Genomic DNA, 27,758 nt, shown 5'->3' with positions numbered 1-27,758 from the left:
TCGTGACTTCATAAAGTACAACGAAAACTCGGATAAATACCCGGAAAGACCCGCGCCTGCGTGGAATTAAGTTATTATTTTTATTAATATTTGGAGAATGAAACAATAGTTTGCTTCATTTGGATTACGGATGTTCAACTCGGATATCGGGTTGGTTTCGGTTCGGTTCGTTTTTTTCGTATTTGGTTAGTAAAATATAACTACTATTCTAAATCCATATTTACTTGACTTTAGTCTTTCACATACTTTTGAAAGATTTCAACTGGACGACTAAATTGATAAGCCAATCTTGTTTCTTAAATCATTCGTGTTAATATATATTTATTTAGTTTGATATTTATTAAAAAAAATTCATATGCGTTATATTTTATGATCATTTGTAACTTATTATAACAAAAAATAATCTATTGATCACAAAATTTTCAGAGTGGGAATATTCAAATTTCTAATAATATATAACGTTTTGAAAAATTCAAATATAACATATAAGAAAAATATAAATGTTTTTATTATATATTTAATGTGATTTTTTAATATCTTTCATAATATAAAATTAAAAAAAAAAGAACTAAGATACCAAAATTGTTATCAAATATTTATATTATTCATAATATTAATTTTCATATATACGTTAATCATATTAGGTAATTTCGTAGCTTCTATTAAGGAAAGTGCAAAAACATTTGGTAGATTATTTATCATTCGATAGTTAGTTTTATAAAAATATAATGTAAGTCAAGATGGACCAACCTATTTTTCTAAAAATAGTATATCTTAAGTCATTTATTAAATGAGATTTATAATCATACAGTTCTATGATCATTCATATCATTTTATCACTGAATATTTAAATCATCGATAACAAAATTTTCAATGTGAAATCTTTAATAAGTTTTCAATTAAATGTTTTTGAAAATTCATTGAAGTTTTTAATATTAAAATATTTATGTAATCTTATGGTATATAGTATAATCCTATATATTATAATAAATATATATGTTTTATTATTAAATGATATTTTTACTCATATGGTTTTAAAATAATGTGTATCTTCTTATAAATATTAAATAAAAGTTCATATTAATACAATTTTATGATCATTTGTAACTTATTATGACAAAAAAATAATCTATGATCACAAATTTTCAGAGTGGGATCTTTAAATTTCTAATAATTTATAGAGTTTGGAAAAATTCAAACATTAACATATAAGAAAAATTAAAATGTTTTTATTATATATTTACTGTATTTTTTAAATATATTTTAATATATAAAATTAAAAAAGAACTAAGATACAAAAATTTGTTATCAAATATTTATTATTCATTATAATTAATTTTCACATATACGTTAATCTATTAGGTAATTTCGAGCTTTTATTTAAGGAAAGTGCAAAACATTTTTTGGTACGTTATTTATCATTCGATGGTTGTTTAATAAAAAGTGTAATATAAGTTAAGATGGACCAACCTATTTTTCTAAGAATAGTATATTTTGTATAGTTATTTATTAAATAAGAATTTATAATCATACGGTTCTATGATCGTTCATATCGTTTTATAAAAATATATTTAAATCATCGATAACAAAATTTTCAATCTGAAATCTTTAATAAGTTTATAATTATAAATGTTCTTTGAAAATTCATTGAAAGTTTTTAATATTAAAATATTTATGTAATCTTATGGTATATAGTGTTTAATATTATATATATATTTTATTTATTTATTATTTTATTATTAATTATATTTTTTACTCATATGGTTTTAAAATCATGTGTATCTTCTTATAATAAAATGTTAAACCATTGATCATTAATTTTTAACATAATATTTTAATAATTTTAGTCATTTATTGTCGTTTTTAAAAATTCAAAATATAACATATACGAAAAAATCTAATTTATTTTTATAGCTAATTGATTGTTTAATTTATTTTATATATAAAATTAAACAAAAATGATGGAAGGATATACATTGTTATCAATCTTTATCATTAAACTCATTAATTGTCATATATATATTAGTCTTTATGGTATTCCGTAGGTTTTTTTAAGGAAGAAAATATCATATCATATCATATCATTATATCATATATTTTGACCACTTATGTATCTAACAACATATAAAAATGAATGTGGACCTACTATTTTTCAATTGAATGTAATTGAATACCAATTAAGGTGCCACCTATGCATTGGGGTCTCTTTTAATTAATACAAAATTGAGGTTACATCTTTTCAATGTTCATCACTTAATATATAAGGAATACTGCATAACATTATACCAAAATTCGATGATTTCTATGAAAAATTATATATTAATATAGAGAACTGTTTTTTTTTTAAATGTTAGAAGTATATATATGCTGCAATACGTTAGTTTCCACCACTATTGACCCAAAACGCTTCTCTCTCTAAGTTTCGGGACATGGAGGTAGTTCATTCTGACCCGGCCCATGATCCGGAAACCCGATACGATCCACGCTGCTGCTCCTGCTTCCCCAGCTTCCGATCGAGAAGCTCAACCGCCCTCGGATACTCCTCCTGGGGACGAATCCGCACCGCCGACGATAACAACAATCACGGCCCCGACGAGCCGCGGTGGTGGAAACGCGCGGCTCTGAAGGTCCGAGAGTGGTCGGAGATCGCGGCCGGTCCGCGGTGGAAGACGTTCATCCGGCGGTTCAACCGCGATCCGCGGCGGGGAACGCGACTGGGACGCGGGGGAGAAGTTTCAGTACGATCCGTTGAGCTACGCTCTGAACTTCGACGACGACGACGAGGACGAGTACGTCGGTTGGGAGGATTCAGAAGCTTCTCGACGCGATACGCTGCCGTTCCGGTGCAGTCAGGGAAGGCTCCGGCGGTTTCTCCGTCTGCGTTGACGCCGCGTAAGGAGATAACGGAGAGTTAGTGGGCGCGTGTGGCAAACGCGTATGCGCGTGGTGGAAAAGCTGTCAAAATGGTTGACTGTTTACGTTTTTTTTTTTGTTTCCTTTTTGTTTTGTGATAATTAAGAATACGATCAACTCTCAATTATTTATTTATTATCATTTTTTTTTTTGTTTTGTTTTAAGACGTTTTCTGGCGATATAATGATGTAAATTAGCTGTCAGCATATAATGTGGAGAAGTAATGTTTAAGTTAATTATATGATTAGTTGCTTGGCATGATTTGTTCATTTTAATATTCTACGTTAGCTTTTTGATTCCTTTTTTCAAATCTCTTTATAATTCGAAAATCAGTGACAGTTGGTTTTGTAAGTCTATTAACTTTACAGGGTTGGTTGATCATAGATTTCCATCGTGTTTATTAAATAAATTGACAATAATTAGCAGCCGGGTTCGTCTTCGTCTGTTTTTGAACTAATGTTACATATACTAGCTTTTTTATCCGCATATGCGGACATAATCATCTTACGAATACTTATTATTCTATGTTTTATTAGTTTAAAATCAGTATTAGAAAACTCTAATTGGTGAACATGGTGAAAGAAAAAGTTATGGTGAATTTTTTGTTTATCATAATTTATATAGTTAAGTTGAAATTTTAGTCAAATTATTGAAAGGTAGATCTCACTTTTTCCTTCTAAATTCTCCATGGAGGAATGAATTTATAAGAAAAAATTTCACTATGCAATTTTGATAAGGAACAAACTGAACAAAAATTCGTTTTTTTTTTCCAATTCTTCAAATGAAATTTTATTTTTTATTTTATTCATTTTTTTCATTCTTCTAGTGGTCACTAACTCAAGCTATAATGTTTCACGGATTAAACTTAAACTCATTTAAAGTAAAAGTAAGAAAAATTATTTTGAACTCAGTCACAAGTTAAATTATTATTTATGGTTTTAAATAGTTGAATCAAACATCAAATTATTTATATATGTCAAAAAACATTCACCAAACTATGTAGTTATTATTGTATTAAAAGTTTTAAAACACTCATATATTAAAAATAGTTTAGAAATATCTTTATATAAATATTTTTGTTTAACTAATATTTAATTATAAACTGCTTTATATCTTAGTTTTTTAACTTTATAATAAAAAAATATTGTTTTCAGATAGTAGCACAATATATATAAGAATTATCTTAATTTTTAAATATATTTTCACAATTTTATTATATTAGTTTATAATTAATTATTTAATATAACATATAAATTTAATATTATTAAAATATAATGTGTGTTTTATTATATATAAAATTCATTACGGGTTTTGTGAAAATTAATAAACACTCAGTTAAAAACTAATAATAAATCAATGATATATATAAAAGCTTAAACCCTAATAAAATATGACAAATAAGAAAATAAGAGTTTTAATATAACATATAGATTTAAATATTATTAAATAGAAATTCGTTTTTAATTATATATAAAATTCATTACAGATATTTTTTTAAATTAATAAATTAGTGATTCGGCTAAAAATTATTAATAAATCAATGACTCAGCTAAAACCTAACAAAAACATGACAAATAAACAATATTGACTAAAATCATGGAAAACATGACAAATAAGCAAAATCAAATAATCATATATCTAATTACATATTTTATTATATTATTTAAATTAATAAATTATGGACTCAACTAAAAACTATTAATAAATTAATAAATTAATGACTCAGCTTAACTCTAATTAAAACATGACAAATAAACAAAATTACCTAAAATCATGGAAATCATGACAAATAAGCTAGATCACTTCATAAATAATAGTATAGATATACATTATGATAGATATATATATATAAGTATATAAATACGAAAAGAGCTCCCGTACATATATAAACCTAAAACGACTAGAAAAATTATAAAATGTTCAACTTAAAATATTTTTGATAGCTGTAGATTTCAAAGTATTTATCAAATAGCAAGTTCAATAGTAATAGATTTATTATATTTTTACAAATAATGATAATAATAAATTCATCATTTTAATATAAATATCTAAAATATATCAATGTTTTTTTTAAAATAAAATTAATTTTTATTAGTTATTTTATTTTGATTTGATTATTGAGAATATAAGTCTAATTAAGATAAATAATAGAGTAATCTTTTCAACTAAAAAATGGTAAATTTTTTATAAGTATAAGATTTTATTTGCAATTATTAATAAAACAAAAATGAAATCATTTAAGAAATATTATTTTTGGAGTAGAAAATGGAGTAATACATTGGAGTAAAACCTTTCTCCATTTTGGTGTTGCACCATTTTGGAGTAAAAAATGGGGTAATACATTGCTCTAAGGGCATCTCCAACCCCACTCCATATTTTACTCCAAAATTGAGAAAATGGAGTGGGAAATGGAGTAATGAACAAAAAAATAAAAGGATTACTCCATTTATAGAGTAATGCTTTTATTTTTTGTTCATCACTCTATTTCTCACTCCATTTTTTCTATTTTGGAGTAAAATATGGAGTGGGGTTGGAGATACTCTTAGATAGGCGCATAGGGTAAACTCGCAACGAACGAGGTTCAGGATCATAGTCTGTGGCGGCATTGATCCCTACTTCTTGAGAGGTAAACTTAGGAATACAATCTTAATCATCCTTTGATTCGACTATTTTCATTATTCTAAGCTTATCTTGATAGGTATAGTTCTGAAAGTGTATCATTACATTGTCGTCTTATTTACAGTGTGGTTTAACAAATGCATTAATGTTCTAATTAATTAGATCAGCAATATTGTTTCAGAATTTGGATTTCATTTCTACCAGTTTCTTGAAACTAGATTCATCAAAACAAAAATCCATTGACTTCTCTATCTGGTTCGTGGTGGGTTTTTCAACAGTTACATACTTAAAAGGGCGAGCAGCTCAAGACAATGGTGCATGATGGCAACAAGCAATATGGATGGACCAATATTGAGCCTAAGTACACTTCAACAGCTCCTGAGTTGTATAGGCATCTTCTTGCTGAAGAGCGGTGTGCCATTTAATTAGTTTGATAGTGTAGTGTTGATTAAAACTTGACCCTTGTGGACAGTGGTATCTCTGCGATGGACACTTGTTTATTTGGGAATCCTCTTAATATCCATGATCTTCGTAAGGATGTGACAGATCTGATGCAGAACTTACATGGCAAAGCGGCTAAAGCCATCCCTTGGGACACTCGAAAAGAATGGGTCGACATTATCTGTGGCCGAGTAAGTTGTACCACACTCGAATCTCTCCCAGGTTTTGGAGCTTTCCAATTTTCTGATAAACATCATTTTTGGTTTTTTTTTTTCCAACAGATCTTAACAGTTATACATCGGGTTACTATGGAAGGGATCTTCGAGATCAAGTTGCTAAGCTGAAAAATGATGCGTGGGACTTGCTCTACCAAGTTATAGATGAGAAAGTAAAAGTGATCAAGCGTGATTAAGAACTTTAAGTGTAGTATTGTAACATCCATCTCATCCTCTTTCGAGAGTGGTGTGCCATTTAGTTTGATAGTGTCTAGTGTTCATTAAACCTGACCCTTTTGAGAATTGCTTCTTGTAAAACTCAGCATGTAGTTCATAAGTGTAAAATCATTTAAATTGTTAAATGTATGTTTGTCTTCATCTCTATTTACTTATTCCTTGATATTTGATCTATGCTAAGGCATTGGTTCCAATTCTATCAATCACTAGACCACAAGACTTGCATTCTCATAAACTGGAAAAAGAACAATCAAATCATAATCATGTGTCATATAGCCAGAGGCAACTGAAATATTCTTTTGGAACAAATCTCAAACCTGTGCTCGATAGTACATTAATACGGGCAGCTCTGATTCAATACAAGTTTGATGGTCAACTATAAGACAATCAAATGCGGCCCGCTACACGTTTTAACTTCAAATCAATTGTTTCTTTAGTGACGTTATCCTTACTTACCAGCAGGACATATTAATTTAAAATTTAGCATAAAACTTTAATTACTATTTACGTTTAGTAATACGACTTTGTTCTGAATCATATGATATCTAGAATCGCATGATTAAGTACATGTATTTTCAATATAAAAATGTTTATGTATATTACTCTATCTGTATCATTTTAAGAAGTGTTTAAAGTTTTTGCACAAATATTAAGAAAATACAATTTTTATGTAATTGGCTTTGGTTACATAAAATAACATTAAATAAAACTATTTCAACCAATAAAAAAGATATAGTATTTTATAATTGGTCAAAATTTTTAAATAACATTAAATTTTATCTAAAATTGTGAGAACATCACTTATTTTGAAACAAAATCAAAATCCTTAAACATCAATTAAATTGATACGGAGGGAGTACATTTTATTATAGTCTAATGATAATTAGTTCCTTCCATTTTTTCCATGTTTTATCATTTGATTGTATTACTAGACATCTACTTCTTATTTAAATTGTAGATCTTAATTTGGAAGTGTTGGGTGGGGATAACTTTTAAAATAATACACTTTTAGACTATAGAGCAATAAGCACCGTGGTCCTCTCCTTGTGAACACCTCTACTTTTGAAATTTCATATTTATGGTAGTTGCGTCGATATAGTCGTAGGTATTACTCCAACTAAAATCACTCTAATTAACTAAATTATCTTATAAATTATATTACATGTGACTTTGTTGATCATTTATACGCTTTTGGTAGATGTATTCAGACAAGTTTGGCTCAACACATGTAACATACACTTTTACTTTCTAAACAAGAACTGTTCAAACTATATTATATATCCTTTGGGAATGTTTATTGCTGGTTGTTGCCAACGAAACTCTTGTTGGCCGATTTTAACATTATTCAGTAAATTCCATGATAAGTTTCGGAAAAATTCCATGATGCACACAATCAATATAAGAAATGAATATTTTAAAATAAAATTATAAATTATAAAATATATATTTTTAATATCCATTTTTTTAGACCAAACCCAAATCATCTAAACGTATGAGATTATGGAGTGGTTTAATTATCAATATATCTTCTATTTGTATTTTTTTTTGTTTATGATTATCAAGTAGGATGATAAAATATATTTTATTATATAAATTAGAATTTGCTACATCTTGTTCATAAAATATCTTGTGAAATGGTGGTTTATATATACAAAAATTAATCTAATTTTGTTTCGATGATAAATATCCCGACATATTGTATGTAAAACCCATAGTAGGTTATGCTCTATATTATATTTTAAAAAACAAGAGAAAAAATAGCAAAACATATATTCGACAGTACATGTTAATGAACCATACATATATGAGATCAGCCATCGTTCAGTTGTCACTGTTGCTGGTTAAGAGTAATAAATGAAGCAAGAATTTAGGAAACGGAGAAGCAAGGAAGACGGATCATGTGAGTCACCTCATCCCCCGCTCCTTCCTCTATCCAACTACATCCAAAACAAAAGCCAACAAACACCATTTAACAAAATTTTAATAATATTTTAACATAAAAATTTGGAAACATTGTAAAAGAGCAAACAGAAAGAAAAAAAATGAAAATGAAAAAGAAGCCATAAAGTTTTGCAACGAACCCTACCTCCTATGTTGTATTGTGGTGTTTGTGTTTTCTACTCCTCTTTTTAAGTAAATCACTTCATTTATCTCTCTACTTTCTTCTTCTCCTTCTGCTCTTTGTTGTTTTGCTTTTTGTATGTGTTGAGATTCAATCGATGGCTTCAAGTGCTTCAAAGTTCATAAAATGCGTGACTGTTGGAGATGGCGCCGTTGGTAAAACCTGTATGCTCATCTGCTACACCAGCAACAAATTCCCTACTGTGAGTTTACTACACCTCTCTTGTTGTCTCTGTCTGAAACTTTGATCAGGAACCTCATCTGGGTTTCTCAGATTTACTTCAAAGTTTCAATTTTTATCTCATGGGTATCTCCAATTCACTGTAAATCTATCTGGGTTTCTCCAATTTTAGCTTCCCCTTGTCTTATAAGGTTCTTAGAATCGATATTGGTATTCAAAGTTAGCTCCTTTTTTCTAGGGATTGTGTATGACATAAGATTTGTGTTATCTCGTTTGATTTGATCTATTTCAAATTGTGGATTTGATTTTGATGGAGCTTGTTGTAACAGGACTACATACCAACAGTTTTCGACAACTTTAGTGCAAACGTTGTAGTTGAAGGCACCACTGTTAATCTAGGACTATGGGACACTGCTGGTAATGAACACTATCTGTAAACTTCTTTGCTATTGATTGATTTGAAGATTGTTGCATCTGAGTGTGTGTGTTTTTGTTTTGCAGGGCAAGAAGACTATAATAGATTAAGGCCTTTAAGTTACAGAGGAGCAGATGTTTTCGTCTTGTCTTTCTCATTGGTCAGCCGAGCTAGCTACGAGAATGTCTTTAAAAAGGTTTGATTGCGAAAACTGATTCATACTTTAGTATCTGAGTCATTTCTAATGTTATGTGACTGTTCTTGTTGAGTCAGTGGATCCCTGAACTCCAGCACTTTGCCCCAGGTGTTCCATTAGTCCTTGTTGGTACCAAATTAGGTAAGAAACTGAGTAACATTTTACCAAACATTCAGATATATTTACATATGATTCTTACAACATTTTACTTAGATCTCCGCGAAGATAGGCACTATTTGGCTGACCATCCTGGACTATCTCCTGTAACCACTGCACAGGTTTGATCTCACTAGTCATTTTGTAAAAGCTTTATGTATGAATAAGCATTCCAATGTAACAGGGAGAGGAACTGCGTAAGCTAATTGGCGCTACATATTACATTGAATGCAGCTCAAAAACTCAACAGGTATGTTCTATATACTATACAACTCTTCTCATTCAGATGGACAGAGAAACTGAAAGTTTTACATTTTGCAGAACGTGAAAGCAGTTTTTGATTCTGCAATCAAGGAAGTGATCAAACCTGTGGTTAAACAAAAGGAGAAGACTAAGAAAAAGAAGAAGCAAAAGTCAACACATGGGTGTTTATCGTAAGTGTATAGATAGACCTTAACAAACTCTGCTTCATTTGATTTGGAAGATAGTGATTGTTACCTTTCTTTTTGGACAGAAGCATTCTGTGTGGGAGGATGGTGACTCGGCATTGATGATGATGATCTTACATTTCACTTTTGAGTTTGTGTGATAAATGAGAGACATATATATATATAGATGAGGTAATAGAAGAAAGATTATTAGCCTCTAATCAATCAAATAGTTTACATTGAAGAGAGAAAGAGTCAGAGAGCTTACTATTATTAACTCAATTATGTTTATTTGTTTCAATCTTGAAGAGAGAAAGAGTCAGAGAGCTTACTATTTATTAACTCTTCTCTATTCCACGGGAGTTTGGATTCACAATGAAGTCCACAAAATCTTTCTCAGATTTTGAAGAGACATAGGAAGAACATATGCAAATGATTCACAATGAAGTCCACAAACTCCCGTTGTGTCTTCTGTTTGTAACTTGACGAACAAATGCGCGTGTAAATCAAAACTCAAACACAAACAAACAATCCCTTCCTCAAAATAAATTAAATGTAGCAAGAAACCCCATGATACTTTTGCAGATTTGTTCACCAAAAAGAACCTTGTTGATACTCTCTCATGCCACGTCCTAGTAAGATCTTTCAGGAGGTTTTATTTGTTGGTTTGTAATATATGTAAAACTCATATTTTTCATAAGCGCTTTATAATAAGGGTGAATTAGCTCAATATACCTGTAAAATTGTTTCATGCAGTATTATTTTCTATCGGTTAAATTGTTTTTTATTATTTGAAATAATTGTTTAATTTGAAAGAAAAATTTTACTTTTATAGCTTAGACACTTTGTCATTTGTACATAAAATATATAAATTTTATGGTTTCAAAATTTCCCGCGTTTTATTTAAGCTCTATAAATCTTATGGTTTCAAAATTTCCCGTGTTTTATTTAAATTTTATAAATCTTATGGTTTACAAATTCATGTGTTTCTAACCAATATTTATAACTTTCATAACTTCAAAATTTCCGCGTTTTAACCGAAAAAGTAAAATAAAACAATGATGTATGGCAGATAATGTTTGTTCATCTGATTATCTTTCTTCATAAAATTTTGAAAGCATTTTGTTATAGACTTTTGATATATCAGTTTTATTTTTTTTATTTTTTTTTCTAGAAAAGGATTACATGAGGAGAGGCTCTGATACACCTTCATTTGCCTTTAATCCCTCCGGCTCCTCCGTAACCCCAAGCAATTTATATTTAAAAATTACAAACTTTATCAATTTCCCTATATACAGAGCCATTAACATAAATATACACATAGACCCAATCAAGAGTAGATGTGGGTACACATAGTTAGAGAACGTCACTTTGAAGGTTTCAATTAGATATTTGCTTTCTTTGCCCAGTTCCAGATACATGGATACATCCATTGTAATGGTAAGCACTAGTGTTAAAACCACCATCACCATAATTATCATCATCATGATCACCAAACTCCATATGCTCTCCATGTCTCTTTCTCTCTTTTCTTTGGTTTTTTTGGAAGTTGTGTGTATTCCAATAGAAGTTATATAGGTGAAATTGTAAATATGTATATTGTTTATGGAAACCGATTTGTCTGTCCATTTATCACATTTGACTCAATATAATTATATCTTTATGGAAACAGAATTATGTGTAATTAATTGAATAAAGAAAACTATGCAAGTTGTAAAGATATTTCTGGGGTAATTTCATATTCAAAATTTTTCCTATGTTTTTTTCTTTTATTTTATTTTATACATTTTAACAATAAAAATAATCATTTAAGGGTAGCTGTAAAAGAAATTAAAAAAATGTAGTTACATATATGGATTTAGTAAATAGTTCTAACAACAAGAAATAAATAAAGAGTAGTTTTCATTATGTGAAATAATTGTTTAATTTTTAAGAAGGAAACAAATATAACTTTTATAGCTTCGACACTGTGTCATATTTAATTAAAATGTATAAAGTTTATAATTTCAAAAATTATCCCGTTTATTTAAACTATAAATTTGTTTTATGGTTTCAATTTTTTCACATTTTTTTAACTCTATAAATTTTATGGTTTCAAAATTCTCGCATTTCTAGTTAGCATTTATAACTTTTATAACTTCATAATTCCTGTGTTTTTAACCAAAAACAAGTAAAATAAGACAATGATATATGGCATATATAATATTTGTTTATCTGATTATCTTTTTGCGTAAACTTTGGTAAGCATTTGGCTATAGGCTTTTGATCTTATTTTATTTTTCTAGAAAAGAGTTTACATGATAAGAGGCCTTGATACATCTTCATTGCCTTTAATCCCTCTGGCTCAGTAACCCCAAGCAATTTGTATTTAAAAATTACAAACTTTATCAATTTCCCTATTTACAGAGCCATAAACATAAATATACAAGACCCAATCAAGAGTAAATGTTGGTATACACATAGTTAGAGAGCATCAGTTTGAAGGTTTTAAGTAGATAGTTGTCTTCTTTGACCAGTTCCAGATACATGGATGCTACCATTGTAACGGTTAGCAGTCTTAAAACCATCACCAATGGTATCATTGTCATGATCACCGAATTCCATATGCTCTCCATGTCCCTCTCATTTTTTTGGGCTTGGAAGTCATGTGTATTCCAAAGAAAGTTATATAGGTGAATGAATGTACACTGTTTATGGCAACCCATTTGTTTGTATATTTCTCACATCTGACTCGCTATAATTCATATGTTTATAGAAACTGAACTGAACAAAGCTACAAACATATCTAACTTAAACCTTGTGATATTATAAAGTGACTACATATAACTTCCCCTTTGTTTGTACCTTCTCTCCATAAGATGATCTTTTGATCTTTAAGTTGGAGTTAGATCTTCTCTCCCCTTGCCTACAATCTTTCTTTATGTGTTTCTCTTTAGATTTTCTTCATGATGCTTTAGGATGGAGTAAAAACATATATTTATAGGTGGAGAGAGGGACATAGCTTCCTCATCAAGTTTTGATTACTTTCTCACCAAGACTTTCTTTCTCCTTTGGCAAGTTTTATCCTTTAATCTCAACCATCCATCAAAGTTGAGTAAGTGACAAATGTTTTACTTAAGGTGACTCATTTCATTAGGAGAAGACAAGTGTGAATTGTTCTAGAACATTAGGTTCATACATTGAACTTGTTCTCTTAAGCATCTTCCATTAGACTTTTCCTTCAAGTCACTCTTCTCTTCTAGAACATTTGCCACTTATGCTTTAGTTAAAACATTAGGAAATAAACTCCTTTATTTACCAATTTTATTGGTTACCAAATGTCATTAGGGTTTAACAATCTCAATAAAAAATAGATTAACATAAGACTACATCATGGTAAGAAATATTCATTCATATACTTTCATACATGTAATATTTCTAACACTTTCACCTTCATTTACAAAACAAAAACGTATAAGACCAATTCAAAAGATGTGTATCTGCACTTGGGAGAAACATTGGCGGATCCAAAGTTTTTCAGATTCTGAAGAGACATGGGAAGAACATATATATGCAATGATTCACGAAGAAGACCGCAAGCTCCCAGATACATGGATGCTACCATTGTAACGGTTAGCAGTCTTAAAACCATCACCACCATAAGTATCATTGTCATGATCACCGAATTCCATATGCTCCATGTCTCTCTCATTTTTTTATTTGTTTTCTTAACATTTTTCACCCAAAAAAAAGAAGATCGCAAGCTCCCATTCTATCTTCTGTTACGCATGAAATCAAAACTCAAATACAAACAAACAATCTCAAAATAATTAACATGTAGTAAGAAAACCATGATATTTTCGCAGATCAAAAGATGCAGAAACAGACAATCCATTCATCATGCAGTATTTTTGTTTTACCGGTAAAGTTGTTTTTAGTTACAAAAATAACAGTTTAATGTAAAGAAGAGAAAATAAATATGCCTTTTATACACTTTGCCATTTTTAATTAAAATGTCTAAATTTTATGGTTTCAAATTCCCGCTCTTTTATTTAAACTTTATAAGAATTTTGTTTTAAAACTCCGCATTTCTAACGAACATCTATAACTTTTTATAAATTCAAAATTCCTGCGCTTTTAATCAAAAACAAGTAAAATAAAACAATGTTATATGGCATATGTAATGTTTGTTCGTCTTGTTATCTTTTTGCCTAAAATTTTGAAAGCATTTGGCTATAGGCTATAGGCTTTTGATATATCAGTCTTATTTTATTTTAGAAAATAATTTACATAATGACAAGTTTGATTAGACCTTCATTTTCCTTTGTTCCCTTCTAGTTCTGCAACCCCAAGCAACTTGTATTTAATAATTATAAACTTTGTCAATTTCCCCATAGACCTACATATACACATAGACGCAATCATGAGTAAATATGCGTTCGCATAGTCAGAAAACATCACTTTTTCAGGTGGATTTTTCATTCTTGGACCGAACACATGGATGCTAGCACGGTAAAGGCAAGCAGACTTAGAACCATCATGAGCACCGTAAGTATTATAGTCAGGATCACCAAATTCCCCATGCTCCCCATATATCTTTTGTTTCTTTAGGTTTAGAAGTCATGTGTATTCCAGTTGAATATATAGGTAAAATTGTGAATACGTACGTATACTCTATATAGCAGCAACCCATTTGGCTGCGCATTTCTAACATTTGACTCAATATACTTCATATGTGTATGGAAATTGAATTATGTGATTAATTGAACGAAGCTTTTAATATATCAGTCAAACCCATCACCAGGTAGAGAGAAAGGCACATGAGAGTGTTGTGTTGTGTACGCCAGAAAGCTTCACTCCCATCCCATGTGCTCCCGTCTTTCTCAGTCCCCAATTTTTCCTTTTTCTAATCTTGTAATTATTATTTATATAAAGTATGGTAAATAATTTTACAATTAATTCCATTAACAAAGAAAAGCTATAACTGATACAAATTGTCATCAAAAACTATAAATGATAATAAAGTATAATAAGAAGAATATAATAATAGAAATTCAGAATATTGCGTCGATATCAACTTTCACAACAGCTTGCGAGTTTCCAAACTCAATGATTATATGGTCCATTCCCCACAATTTTATAAAATACTATGAACACTAGCTCTTGACGTATACGCTCAAATATCTTTTAAAAGTTTGTCCTAAAATACTTTGTTCGCTAATTAGTGGTTTAATTACTACACTTGTATAATGTTTCAGACCAGATTCTCAATCACGGGAAAAATTCCTTTCGACAATATTATAGCTGGTTAGTCATCAATTAATCACGTTAAGAAATAATTGAATGCATATCTCATTTCAAAATATGAACATTCAAAATTTCAAGGTTTAGTTTGCATTAATTAAGGCCCGCATGGATAATGTGTGTGAGACCTTGAATAAAATTTGAAGAGATCCATTCAACGAAACATTCATGAGATTTTAAATGTTAATATTTTGTGTAGAAACATGTAACTGATCGATGCAACAGTTGAAAATGCTACATGCATATGTGGAAAGTATTGGTCTAATCATGACTGATTTTTGTTTTTACAGTTCATATTTCTAACGAAAACATTACAATGTAATGTACTATAAGTTGAAATCAGGGCAAAACAGTTGTGCTAGCTAGTTATTACCATAAATTTATTCGAAAAAAGATGGCATCGGTGGTTATGACAAAACGTTGAGTTAGAACTTATAATTAGAATAAACAAGAGCAGACCCGGCCGGTAAAATTTAAGGGCTGAAAGCAAAACTAAAAATTCGGGCCTATTATGGCTGGAAAGATCCGAACACCCCACCTAATACACACTAAAACATATTATAAACCAACTGAACTACTGAAGATTTTTGTTATTTAAGGCTGAAATTTTAAATAATTTAAACAGGGCCGGAAGCATGTGCTTCTGCCGCTTGTGCCCATGGCCGTCACTGAACAAGAGTAAGTGTAGAACAGAACATCAAAGTAAACACCACATTATCTCTAGTAACCATGTTTATGTTAATAATGTTGTCAATAAGGTGAAAATAGGTCAAAAACAGTTGTGCTAGCTAGCTATTACCATAAATTAATTCGAAAACTATGCATCAGTGGTTATGACAAAACGTTGAGTTTGATCATTATGTATACAGGAGTAAGTTGTAGTATAGAAAATCAAAGTAAACACATATTTCATGTTTATAGTAACCTTGCTTATGTTATAAAGCTGTACTCAAGAAGTTTGCTGGCCAAATTAAATTTTTGATTCCCATCAGCCACTAAGTATACATATCATGTCCGGTGTCCCTACAAATATTGGTGTTTTTACGTTAAAAGTATCTTTATAATTGTTTTGTTGGATTGCAATGAAAAAGGTGGACGTAACGTTTATCTTTCATGTGTTGCTCGCTATCTCTAGTCTTTTACTTTTGTGCTTTAAGTATACGACTAGTCCCAAAGATTACCGTATTTGAGTATTTTTCTTTTGTTTTCTTGTTCCTCTAACCAACCCGACACTTCTAGAAATTTGTTTATAGAAAGTAATGCAAGAATGAATTATTGTTTGGCAGATTTCAACAACTTGAATTATGAAAAGTTTTAGCTACAATTTTTACAAAAATTCCAAGCCTGTAGAGATGGGGTTTAACTTTAAACTTTAGCAACTTTAATTAATAGTAAGAAAAAGATTATGACTTTTCGAAAAATGCAAACTTTAATGGAAAAAAGAGATTCCTCACGTCCTTTCTTTGTTCACATGCCTTTCATCTTTTCCCATTTAATTATTAATTAATCATTTTTTTGTTGGTCAAAATTAGTTAATCAATTTATTACCCCCTTTCTCTCAAGCCCACACTTGATTAATTTATTCAGACGGTGCAATTTTCAGCATCGCTCTCTCTGATTGATACACTGTTTCTGTTCAATATTTATGATCACCGTTGACCTCTCAGAATATTATTCTATCTGTTTCCAGGAGTAAAAAGATTAGTAAAAATATGTGTGTTTTAATTACGTTTATTAGAGCATCTCCAAGAGACCTTTAAACCCTCAAATTTTGAAGTTTTTGGTTCTTCAACAAAACTTCAAACCCTCAAATTTCGAGGGTATAAATAGTGAAACTTCAAAATACTATTTACATTTCAGTTTAGTCCCTATAACTTATATAATTGTATTAATACTAATTTTTTTATTACTTTAGTCCTTATAATATTTCACTTAAGTATTCAAATAAATCTTATATATATATATATTATTAATACATAAAATTATAAATATATAAATAAAATAAAAACTAATAAAATAATATTATTTAACATAGAATAATTATTTCTCACATAAATTATATTACATTGCTCAATATATTACAAATTAAAGTGAGTTTTGTATTTTTACATTGCTCAATATATTACAAATAAAAATAATTTGTGTTCACATAAGTTATATTACATTGCTCAATATTTTACAAATTATATTACATTGCTCAACATAGAATAATTATTTCTCACAAAATGTGAGTTTTATATTATTATGTTATGTATTTCTGTGTTATGATAAATTGTATTTATAAATATTGTGTTTCATATTTTTAATGGGTATGTATAATTTATTTATATAAATTTTAGTGGTTATAAATCATTTATATTAAAATTTAGGACTAAGATGCAAATTACATAAAATTTCAAAGATAAATTTAAGATTTCTTCTTGGAGCACTCTATCTTCAAACTTTTATTTTGAGGATTTTCCACCCTTAAAAATTTAAAATGAGATTCTTTCTTGGAAATGCTCTTAATTGTCATTTAAAAGTTCCGCTCTCATAAGGAAATGTAACTACTAGTGTAGCTTCATTTCAAGATGAATAATAATCCAATCAGAATAATAATTCCACAAACTGCTCATTCATTGCGTTAAAAGTAACTAAGAGATACTACTACTATTATTACTACAAAGATGATTAAATTGCTAACAACAACACTAAGAGTGAAAGAACTTCAAAACTTCAAATTTGAAGTTTTGAAGAGTGAAACTCCAAATATAGAGTTTCACTTTTCAAAACTTCAAATTTGAAATTTCATTTTTTATTTGCATTTTGGTCTTTATAATTATACATCATATTTTTTTTTTGACATCGAAAGCTCCATATTTTTATTACGATGATTCCAACCAAGTGGTGTCGAGCACCAGCCAAGTTGGGACCTCAGGAAGTACATGGGAAAAACAAAAGCCGCGAGACCGAGCACCTTTCGCAAGGCAATCGGCTCGGATGTTCTTTAAACGTGAAACAAAAGAGATGGAGCAATATTGGAACATAGAACGTAGATTAAGAAACTCATCAAACTCTGCCATAAGACTTGGCCATTCTTCTTCTTCCTCAATCAGCCTAACCAGCTGCAAGCAGTCTGATTCAAAAGCCATCGAGACGTGACCGAGAGATAGCGAAGACTTCATAGCCCACAGCAAAGTTGCGAACTCTGCATGTAGGGGAGACAACACACAGTTACTAGCAATTGAACCGAACATTGTGCTCCCATCTTCATTCTCCATCACGAACCCACCACCGTAGCGGGCGTCATCTTCCTTCCATGATGCGTCTATCCTGCAAAAAGGCCTCCGTGAAGGTGTAAATTGCGGCTCCGGGATCATCGAGCTTACATTCACCTCTGGTGCTTCCGGGATAATTTGCGCCACACACCAGCTAGTCGTTTCTGAAGCTGCAGACTGCAGCACCTCCAATGGCGAGATATCCTTGTTACTAAAGACCTTCTCATTTCGAGCTTTCCATAGGAACCAGAGGATCCAAGGGATCCGAGCTTTGCACTCCTCTGTGCTATGTCGTTTGTGGATCCTGTTGAGTAGGAAGTCAAAGTTTCCGTATATGGAGGAGCTCGGGAACTCTCCCGGAATGGTGGATAGTGCCGCAAGGGACCAGGTATGGGTGGCCATATGACATTCAAATAGCATATGGTTTATAGTCTCTTCATGTTGCCCGCATCTTGGACATGTCCGATCAGGATGACAGTGCCGGTCAGCCAAACGACTGCAGACGGGAACACAATTAGTCAGGGCCTGCCACATGAAGTGTTTTATTTTTGGCACAGTTTTACTCGCCCACACCTGTTGAATTAAGCCAGAAATGCTCGGTTCTGAGCAATAATCAGTAGGAAGTTCCTCTGTCAGTCTACACATCTCATCATATCCAGTTTTGACGGAGTACATTCCGGATTTCGTATGAACCCAGCAGTAGCTATCTACCCTGAAGGCTTTACTAATCCGCAGGCTACATATCAATGGGATATCTTCTGGGGCGATCAAAGTTTTCAACAGATCCAAGTTCCAATTCTTGGAGTTTCGATCGATAAGCTCATGGACGAGTAAATTTGGTTTTTGGATCGGGTTTACCCCAGTAGGCGGACGTGGGGGGCTTGTGGGGAGCCATGACTCGTCCCAGACTCTAGTATTATAGCCAGAGCCTATTGCCTTTCTCAGTCCCGACTTCAGGAGGGGTTTTGCTGCCATCAAACTGCGCCATACGTAAGATGGTGAACTTGCTTTCTCGACATCAATCGGATTTGTATTGCGATAATATCTTCCTTTCAGGACTTTAGCCAATAGGGACGTCGGGTATTGTACAAGGCGCCACAGTTGCTTGGCCAGCAGGGCAATGTTGAAATTCTTTAAATCTCGAAATCCCAAGCCTCCCTTGTTCTTCGGTACGCAGATTTTATTCCATGCGATCCAGTGTAGGCCGCCATTATTTTGCTTGGTACTCCACCAGAACCTTGCGATGGCACTAGACATTTTTTTAATAATGTCTTGAGGAAGTAGGAAACATGACATAACATAGGAGGGAAGTGCCTGTGCCACCGATTTGATCAAAACCTCCTTTCCGCCTTTTGAAAGAAGTTTCGCAGACCAAGAGTTCAGACGCTCCAAAAGGCGTTCCTGTATAAAAGCAAATACTTGTCTCTTGGATCCACATATCTTCTCCGGTAGTCCCAGATAGATGCCCATCCCTCCCTCGCGAGATATACCCAGAGCTTCTTTTATTTCAGTTTTGAGTTCCGTTGGGACCTTGCTGCCGAAGAAAACAGAAGATTTGGCGGCGTTCAACTGTTGTCCTGATGCTCTCCCGTATTCACTAATGATCTTCATGAGTTCCCGGCATTGTTGAGGTTCTGCTTTACAGAAGAAGAGGCTGTCATCGGCAAACAGGAGATGCGAGACAGGAGGGCTGTCTCTCGCGATTTTTAGGCCGGTGAGTCTGCCCTCTCTTTCTGCTCCATGTATTTGGGATATAAGCGCCTCTGTCAGGATAATGAACAGGAATGGAGATAATGGGTCACCCTGTCGGATACCTCTGGTTGGGATTATGTTACCTTTTGGCTCTCCATTGATGAGTACATTGTATGATACTGAAGAAATGCAAACATGTATCCAGGAGATCCATCGCTCACAAAATCCCAGTTTGCGCATAAGTGCTTCTAAGAATGTCCATTCCACCCTATCATAGGCTTTACTCATATCGGTTTTGATGGCGACAAATTTAGTCTTGCAGCTTTGGTTAGTCCGTAGAGCATGGACCACTTCTTGGGCGACTAGGATATTATCTGTGATGAGTCGCTTAGCCACAAAGGCCGATTGGGTCTCCGAAATCAAAGTCGGGAGGAATCGCTTAAGTCGATTACTGAGGATCTTCGACACGATTTTATAGCTTACGTTACACAAGCTTATGGGACGAAACTCCGTCATCTCGCATGGTCTATCTGTCTTTGGGATAAGGCAGATGTTTGTTTGGTTCAGTCGCGCATCGAGTGTCTCTGACGAGAAGAAGTCTTTCACCGTACGGAAGATCTCCCCTGCGGTGATTCCCCAGAATGTTTGATAGAACAAGCTCGTCATCCCATCAGGGCCAGGTGCCTTCTCCGGGTTGATATCGAACAGAGCTTTTTTTAATTTCCGCATCTGATGGGGCACTTGTAAGCGTCTCATTACATCGTGTAGTAACTTTCTCGGTAACATACCGGAGGGCTTCATCAAAATTTTCCGGGTTTGATGTGGTAAAGAGAACTTGGAAGTATTCCGCTACAACCCGTTATACATCATATTTATAATTCTTAAATATTTTTTTGTTTATTGTTTTAATCCTTAAAACTTTATCTCATAAATATTTCAAATTTGTTTTATAAATTTAAGTTTTACACATGAAATTAAATAAAAAAAATTTAAAACAAGATTTATAATATTTTAAAACTAGAATTAAACAACAAGAATATTACAAAAAACCATAATAAAAACTTATTAAAAAGACACATAAAGACATAATTATTACTCAAATTTAAATATTATAACAACACTAATAGTCTGGTAAATTTGCTCTGGAACCTCCAAAATCTCCAAAATATTGTCCAAACAAATTTTGTGTAACCGAAGATGATTGTTATTGTTTCTCTTGACGCATTTTTCGTATGATTCTTTCTTGTTCAGATCGAATGTATTCACGAATATTAACATCATTGATAGAAGCTAAGTTTTTTAGCAATATTTTATTTTTGTCTTTTACTTCTTTAAAAGCTAACTTTTTTGCTTCATTTTGCAGTCGTAATTCAATCATCTCATGACTTTTTTCCGTGCTTGTTGTACTTTCGTTTAAAAGATCAAGGATTTTTTTCGTTTGATGATATCAAACTATCAGCAGCCATATTATGAGGATATTCGATTTCAACAATTTTTTGCTCGTAATCTACAAATAAAAAATAAAGAGAATCATTTCTTACTTCGAAATGCACTAGTTGATCATATATGGGAGCATTATAGAAATAATTTTATGGAATAATGTAATATTTGCTTGCAGTTTAATATTTAATTATGTACTTTTATTTATACTTTTATATTTTAGTGTAAGATTTTTTTAATTAATATTTATATATATGTACTAGTTATTTATAGAAGTTTTATGAATTTACATCAACTATGACAAATATAAGAACCATAGTGTAAAATATAAATAATTTTGAAGTTAGGTTTGAAGTTTTACTTTTGGAGAAAAACACATTGAAACTTTAAATATAGAGTTTTGGAAACTTCAAAATAGAGTTACTTTTTGGAGATGCTCTAATCTGTTGTCCACATTGCCATGATTCATTAATAGTTTGACCTCAATTTTAACTTTTTACCTTTTTGTCCCTGAACACACACACACTACTTCTTCTTCTTCTTCTTCTTCCACTTTCTCTCCACAAGCTTCCACTGGTTTGTGCTTCTGGTTTACACATTGAACTTCTTTCCTGGTAGATTCTCCGATCTGGGTGGAAACATTGTTCTTCTTCTTCACTGTTGTTGTTTGCAGAGAGAGAGAGAGAGAGAGAGAGAGAGAGAAAGGCCATGGCAGGTGGTGGAGCTCCAGCAGCGAAAGCAGACGAACCACAACCACATCCTCCAAAAGATCAGCTCCCCAACATCTCTTACTGCATCACCAGTCCTCCTCCTTGGCGTAAGCTCCTAAACCTCTTTCCTTTCTCTCTCTCTCTCTCTCTCTTAGCTTCCTTTAAAGCTCTTTGACTCTCGTAAAGTTTAGTTTTTGCTATTGTTCATGTTCTTGCCTGATTTGTTCAAAGTTTTGTGCTTTTTTGTCCGAATGCTGTCTCTGGATGTGTGTTACTGTGTTAGCTTCATTACCTTCCTCTTATAGATTCTAAGTTCTAAAAAGCTCATTGCTTTAAAGGTTTAGTTTTCTTCACTTGTGTGTTCTTGCCTTATTTGTTGAAGTCTAATGTCAAAGTTTTGTGCTTTTTTGTCCGTTGCTGTCTCTTGATGTGTTTCTTGATGTTACTGTCTTAGCTTCATTAGTCTCAGTGAGTTGGGTTTTGACTTCTTATAACACATGTCTTCATGGTTTTGTGTGCCTTTCAGCTGAAGCTATTCTACTTGGGTTCCAACACTACCTTGTAATGCTTGGGACTACAGTTCTCATTCCTACTGCTCTTGTTCCTCAGATGAGTGGTGGTTATGTAAGTCTTACTTCCATGAGTTTTAAACTTAAATAGGGAGACATAATAAAATGGTTATCTTGATCTGTTTTACAGGAAGAGAAGGCAAAGATGATTCAGACCATTCTCTTTGTCGCCGGCATCAACACACTGCTCCAGACAACTTTTGGGACAAGATTGCCTGCTGTTATTGGAGCTTCTTACACTTTTGTGCCGACCACCATATCCATCATCCTCTCCGGCAGATTCAGTGATACCTCAAACCCTGTAGATGTAATGATGTGGTCTCTGCTTCTTTTATTATGACTCTTTCTTGGTGCTATTTATAGTCATTTTTGAATTGTTTGGCAGCGGTTTGAGAGTATTATGAGAGCAACACAAGGCGCATTGATTGTTGCTTCAACCCTGCAGATGATTCTTGGTTTCAGTGGTCTCTGGCGCAATGTTGTTAGGTTAGTCTAAAGGAGTAAATAATCTCAAACGTTCTTCTTCCTTTTGTTAATTTCAGTTTTGTAATTCATTTTCAGGTTCTTAAGTCCTATCTCAGCTGTTCCACTGGTGGGTCTAGTTGGATTTGGGCTGTATGAGTTTGGTTTCCCAGGGGTATGTCTTCTCTAGATGCCACTAAAAAAAATTTTGGTTTCAGTTGTTAACTTTCCTTTTTACATTTCAGGTTGCTAAGTGCATAGAGATTGGTCTGCCTGAGCTTCTTATTCTAGTCTTTGTTTCACAGGTACTACTTTAACTTTACTGACACAATTAATCTGTCTTTATTTGATTTCATTTTCCTGTTGCAGTATCTGCCTCATGTGATCAAGTCAGGGAAGAATGTGTTTGACCGGTTTGCTGTGATATTCGCTGTGGTGATTGTATGGATCTATGCTCACCTTCTTACGGTTGGTGGAGCCTACAATGGCGCTGCACCAACTACGCAAACAAGCTGCCGAACTGACCGTGCTGGCATCATAGGTGCTGCACCATGGTAAGTGGTTACAACTCAGCTATACTTATATGGCTGCAGCTCCCAAAAGTAGCATTTACATTTTAAGCAGAACACAAAGATAAAATGTGATTTAAAAAGTGATCTTCATTGGATTTGTTGTTAAATTAGTTTATATTTTGAACCTTCAGGATAAGAGTTCCATGGCCATTCCAGTGGGGTGCACCTTCGTTTGATGCTGGAGAAGCTTTTGCAATGATGATGGCTTCTTTTGTTGCTCTTGTTGAGGTAATGTCACTCACTATATGCTTCACATTTTAATCTTTCTTTTGCTATGTTTATTCTATTTATTCATTTTTTTTCTTTCTTCGTTCTTTAAAGTCAACGGGTGGGTTCATAGCTGTCTCAAGATATGCAAGTGCAACAATGTTGCCACCTTCTATTCTCAGCCGTGGTATTGGCTGGCAGGTAGTAACTTGGGGCACACTTAAGAGACTATATTCATTAGCTCCTGAAGCTGATTGTGTTTTGTTTTGTGGATCAGGGAGTTGCTATTCTTATATCAGGGTTGTTTGGTACTGGTGCTGGCTCCTCTGTCTCTATGTAAGCATCTTCTTAGATGATTACTTTATTATATTCTCCGGCTATCTTACTGTGAAAGTTGGTTCTTGCAGAGAAAATGCTGGACTATTGGCTCTGACAAGAGTTGGTAGTAGAAGGGTTGTACAGATAGCTGCAGGCTTCATGATCTTCTTCTCTATTCTCGGTAAGTTTAATAAGTTTAAAATCTATTTTCAAGATTTATTATGCACTGATGATGTTTGATGTTAATGCAGGAAAATTTGGAGCTGTGTTTGCGTCAATCCCTGCACCAATCATTGCTGCTTTGTACTGTCTCTTCTTTGCCTACGTAGGAGCTGGAGGTTTGAGTTTTCTTCAGTTCTGCAACTTGAACAGCTTCAGGACCAAGTTCATCTTAGGCTTCTCTGTCTTTCTCGGTTTGTCAATCCCTCAGTACTTCAATGAGTACACTGCTATCAAAGGCTATGGTCCGGTCCACACAGGCGCTCGCTGGTTCAATGATATGGTGAATGTGCCGTTCTCTTCAGAGCCTTTTGTTGCTGGCGCGGTAGCCTTCTTCTTGGACAACACGTTGCATAAGAAAGATTCTTCGATAAGGAAAGATAGAGGGAAGCATTGGTGGGATAAGTTTAGATCTTTCAGAGGTGATACAAGGAGTGAAGAGTTCTACTCTCTTCCTTTCAATCTCAACAAGTATTTTCCTTCTGTGTAAAAAGGGAAGAGAAAAGATAGTGAAAAACTCAAGATATCTCTCACACTCTATTGTCTTGTTTACAAGAATGATCATTAGTCTTAAAAAGTATTGTTGTTTACTCTTTCTCTCTCTGTCTAATAATCCTTGTCTTTGTAAATCCAATGGTACACAACTTTGTGATTTTGATTAGTTTCTAAATAAGTCTTTAGTTTGATTTGCATTCATCTGTTTCTTAATCAGAAACTCTTGATTAGTTTCACAAAAGTTAGTGTCTAAATAACTTATACCAACTTAAGCCAAACCAAAGTCTATCTCCAAGACATTCGATTGAAGATTTTCTAAACCTGAACGGTTTATTTCGGTTTGGTTTAAATCCGAACCAAACCAATAAAGCAATGTTTCTCTAATAATTTTTTTCAAATATTTTGATTAAATGTCAATATATTTCTACATTAAATTTAATACATAAATCGAATTTTCGACGGAGCAAAAGAGCAAAATTAGTGGAGAATGTAAAGAACTGAATTAAATTGAACCAACCAAACCTAAACCGACTTAAGCCAAACCAAAATTTCCAAAACATTATATTGAAGTTAATTTTCTTATCCCGAGCGATTTATTGCAAACGGAACCAAACCAAAACTAATATGCTTGTTTAGTTAAATTAATTATAATGATAATAACATTTTTCAAACATTTTAGTAATAAATTAAATTTCATTGACGTCAAAGAAAACTAATAAATTTCCTATAAATCTACATTAAATTTAAAGCCAAAATTACGCTTGAAATATAATAACGTAAAAATATTCAAATGAAATCATTAATCTAAATTTATTCTTTTTCCATAAACTCCTTCATCAGTCACTTTCATTATCTACCAACATTAATTAATTAGCATAATAAGACAACTTATCTCACACGAGCACAGTCACCGACTTACAGAAGAAAGCCCACATCTGTTAACATCAAAATTAGGGGCAATATAGTCATTTAAAGACTTTCAATATCCCCTATATAATCTCTCTCTCTCTCTTCTTCGATTTAATTAATCAAAAATCAAAACCTTTCGTCTCTCCCCCTCTTGAGTCTCAAATCGAAATTAGGGTTTTTGAGAATCAGAATCAGAATCTCCATTCTTCAATTTTCAATTCTTCCAATCTTCTCGCGAGGATCATCATGATTTCAGATTCGATCACCAACGCCTCTGCTATTGCATCCTCTAACGCGAGAGATTTCGCTAAGAAGAAGAAGAAGGTAAGATTTGCTCATCTCTTTCTCAGAAATCGATTAGGTTTCGATTCGCCGTTTTGATTTTGTGATTGCATTGTGTTTTGCAGAACAATAAGACGGCGAAGATGAAGCAGAGCAAGCTCGGTCTCCGCCGTGAGCAATGGCTTTCTCAAGGTATGATTATAAAGCTTGAATCTTTATCCTTTTATTAAGTTAAAGTTGTTGCCTTTGGTTTAATGTATTGATTCTTGGTTTTGGTTTTGTTATTAGTTGCTGTGACCAATAAGGATTGTAAGGAGGAGAGGAGTGATCATAGAGTTAATAACCCTGTGGAGAATGTAGATGAGAATCTTGGTCATGAGAGGTTTATGGAGTCACCTTCAAGCAGCTCCATGGGAGGGACAGATATAAGCACTAACTTCAGTGGGAGAAGCAGCAGGACTAGTAGTAGTAGTAGCAGAAGCTCTGGTGACATAACAGAAGAGGACAATGTAGATGATGGGTGTGTAGATGATTGGGAAGCTCTTGCTGATGCATCAGAAGCTGAGGAGGAGGAGGAGGAGAGACTCATCCATGAGTCAGTCAAGGAGCAAGAGAATGTTGCACAATCAGCTTCTAGTAACCGAGCTTGGAGGCGAGATGATGACCATCGTCCTCAGGCTTTACCCAATCTTGCCAAGCAGATTAGTTTTCCGGAGCTGGACAAGCGTTTCAGCGCTGCTTCGATACCCTCTTCGTGTCCCATCTGCTACGAAGACTTGGACTCGACGGATGCGAGTTTCTTCCCATGTCCTTGCGGGTTTAAACTCTGTCTCTTCTGCCACAAGACGATTTACGACGACGAGACGGGCGGTGTCCTGGATGCAGGAAGGCGTATGAGCGGAATGCGATGACAACTGAGACTAGTTTTCAAGGTGGCTGTGTAACAGTTCGGTTGACTCGTTCCTCTAGCATGTTTTGCAGGTCTTGAGATGTTGTTGTTTCCTTTCCCATCACTCTTGGGACTCTCTGGTTCTTTTTTAGCATTAGGTAATGTGGGTATAGTGTTTGTCTTTTGGGACTCAGAGAAGTTTGTTTGCTGTGAAGTCTGACTCTGAAACATTGTGGTGATGGTGATGTAATGTGGTGTGTGAATACATAAAAAAAAAAGTGTTAACAAAATATTCCAATATATAAAAATAGTTTCAGTAAGTAATGCTATTGGTCTGCAATTATTTTTGTCTGAACCACATATGGTTGATATTTCACACAGTTACTGATAATTTTTGTTTACTGTAGCCATTCTTAACTTTGACAATATCACTCCATGTTGTTTTAGGTGGCCGTAACCATTCCTGGACTACTATGCTCCACTATGGTAAATCAAAAGCTTTATAAGTGTTTGTTTGGAAATTTAGGGCTGA

At 32.8% G+C, this 27,758-nt stretch overlaps 3 protein-coding genes and 2 pseudogenes across 6 annotated transcripts; 4 read left to right on the top strand and 1 right to left on the bottom strand.

Moving 5' to 3' along the window:
* Positions 1 to 2,411: 2,411 nt before the first annotated feature.
* LOC125594069 lies at positions 2,412 to 3,042 on the top strand (annotated as a pseudogene).
* A 5,272-nt stretch (positions 3,043 to 8,314) lies between these two features.
* Positions 8,315 to 10,260, top strand: LOC125594068 (rac-like GTP-binding protein ARAC10). Of its 4 annotated transcripts, none has more exons than XM_048770384.1 (8): positions 8,315 to 8,749; positions 9,057 to 9,144; positions 9,229 to 9,338; positions 9,416 to 9,479; positions 9,552 to 9,616; positions 9,679 to 9,744; positions 9,816 to 9,928; positions 10,009 to 10,260. In XM_048770384.1, the coding sequence occupies exons 1-8, from the start codon at positions 8,645 to 8,647 to the stop codon at positions 10,043 to 10,045; spliced, it is 648 nt and encodes a 215-aa protein (XP_048626341.1). In that variant the 5' UTR covers positions 8,315 to 8,644; the 3' UTR covers positions 10,046 to 10,260. The 4 variants fall into 4 exon arrangements, with proteins under 4 accessions (XP_048626341.1, XP_048626342.1, XP_048626340.1 ...); XM_048770385.1 differs by having other exon boundaries at positions 8,350 to 8,749; positions 10,012 to 10,260; XM_048770383.1 differs by having other exon boundaries at positions 8,412 to 8,749; positions 9,416 to 9,616; positions 10,012 to 10,260.
* Positions 10,261 to 18,069: 7,809 nt separating this feature from the next.
* LOC125594066 lies at positions 18,070 to 20,910 on the bottom strand. The gene has a single exon (XM_048770381.1). It carries the CDS (start codon positions 20,908 to 20,910, stop codon positions 18,070 to 18,072), a length of 2,841 nt encoding a protein of 946 aa, XP_048626338.1.
* A 1,176-nt stretch (positions 20,911 to 22,086) lies between these two features.
* On the top strand, positions 22,087 to 25,343 carry LOC106405378 (nucleobase-ascorbate transporter 6). Its single transcript, XM_013845937.3, has 12 exons — positions 22,087 to 22,411; positions 22,831 to 22,928; positions 23,004 to 23,180; positions 23,259 to 23,359; positions 23,435 to 23,510; positions 23,581 to 23,640; positions 23,705 to 23,889; positions 24,039 to 24,135; positions 24,229 to 24,315; positions 24,392 to 24,450; positions 24,522 to 24,613; positions 24,684 to 25,343. The coding sequence occupies exons 1-12, from the start codon at positions 22,303 to 22,305 to the stop codon at positions 25,139 to 25,141; spliced, it is 1,599 nt and encodes a 532-aa protein (XP_013701391.2). The 5' UTR covers positions 22,087 to 22,302; the 3' UTR covers positions 25,142 to 25,343.
* Positions 25,344 to 26,178: 835 nt separating this feature from the next.
* LOC125594067 lies at positions 26,179 to 27,489 on the top strand (annotated as a pseudogene).
* Positions 27,490 to 27,758: the final 269 nt, after the last annotated feature.

Source organism: Brassica napus (genome assembly GCF_020379485.1).
Source record: "Brassica napus cultivar Da-Ae chromosome A2 unlocalized genomic scaffold, Da-Ae chrA02_Random_39, whole genome shotgun sequence".
In the NCBI taxonomy this organism is placed as follows: Eukaryota; Viridiplantae; Streptophyta; class Magnoliopsida; order Brassicales; family Brassicaceae; genus Brassica; species Brassica napus.
This window is presented reverse-complemented; position numbering and strand designations above follow the sequence as displayed.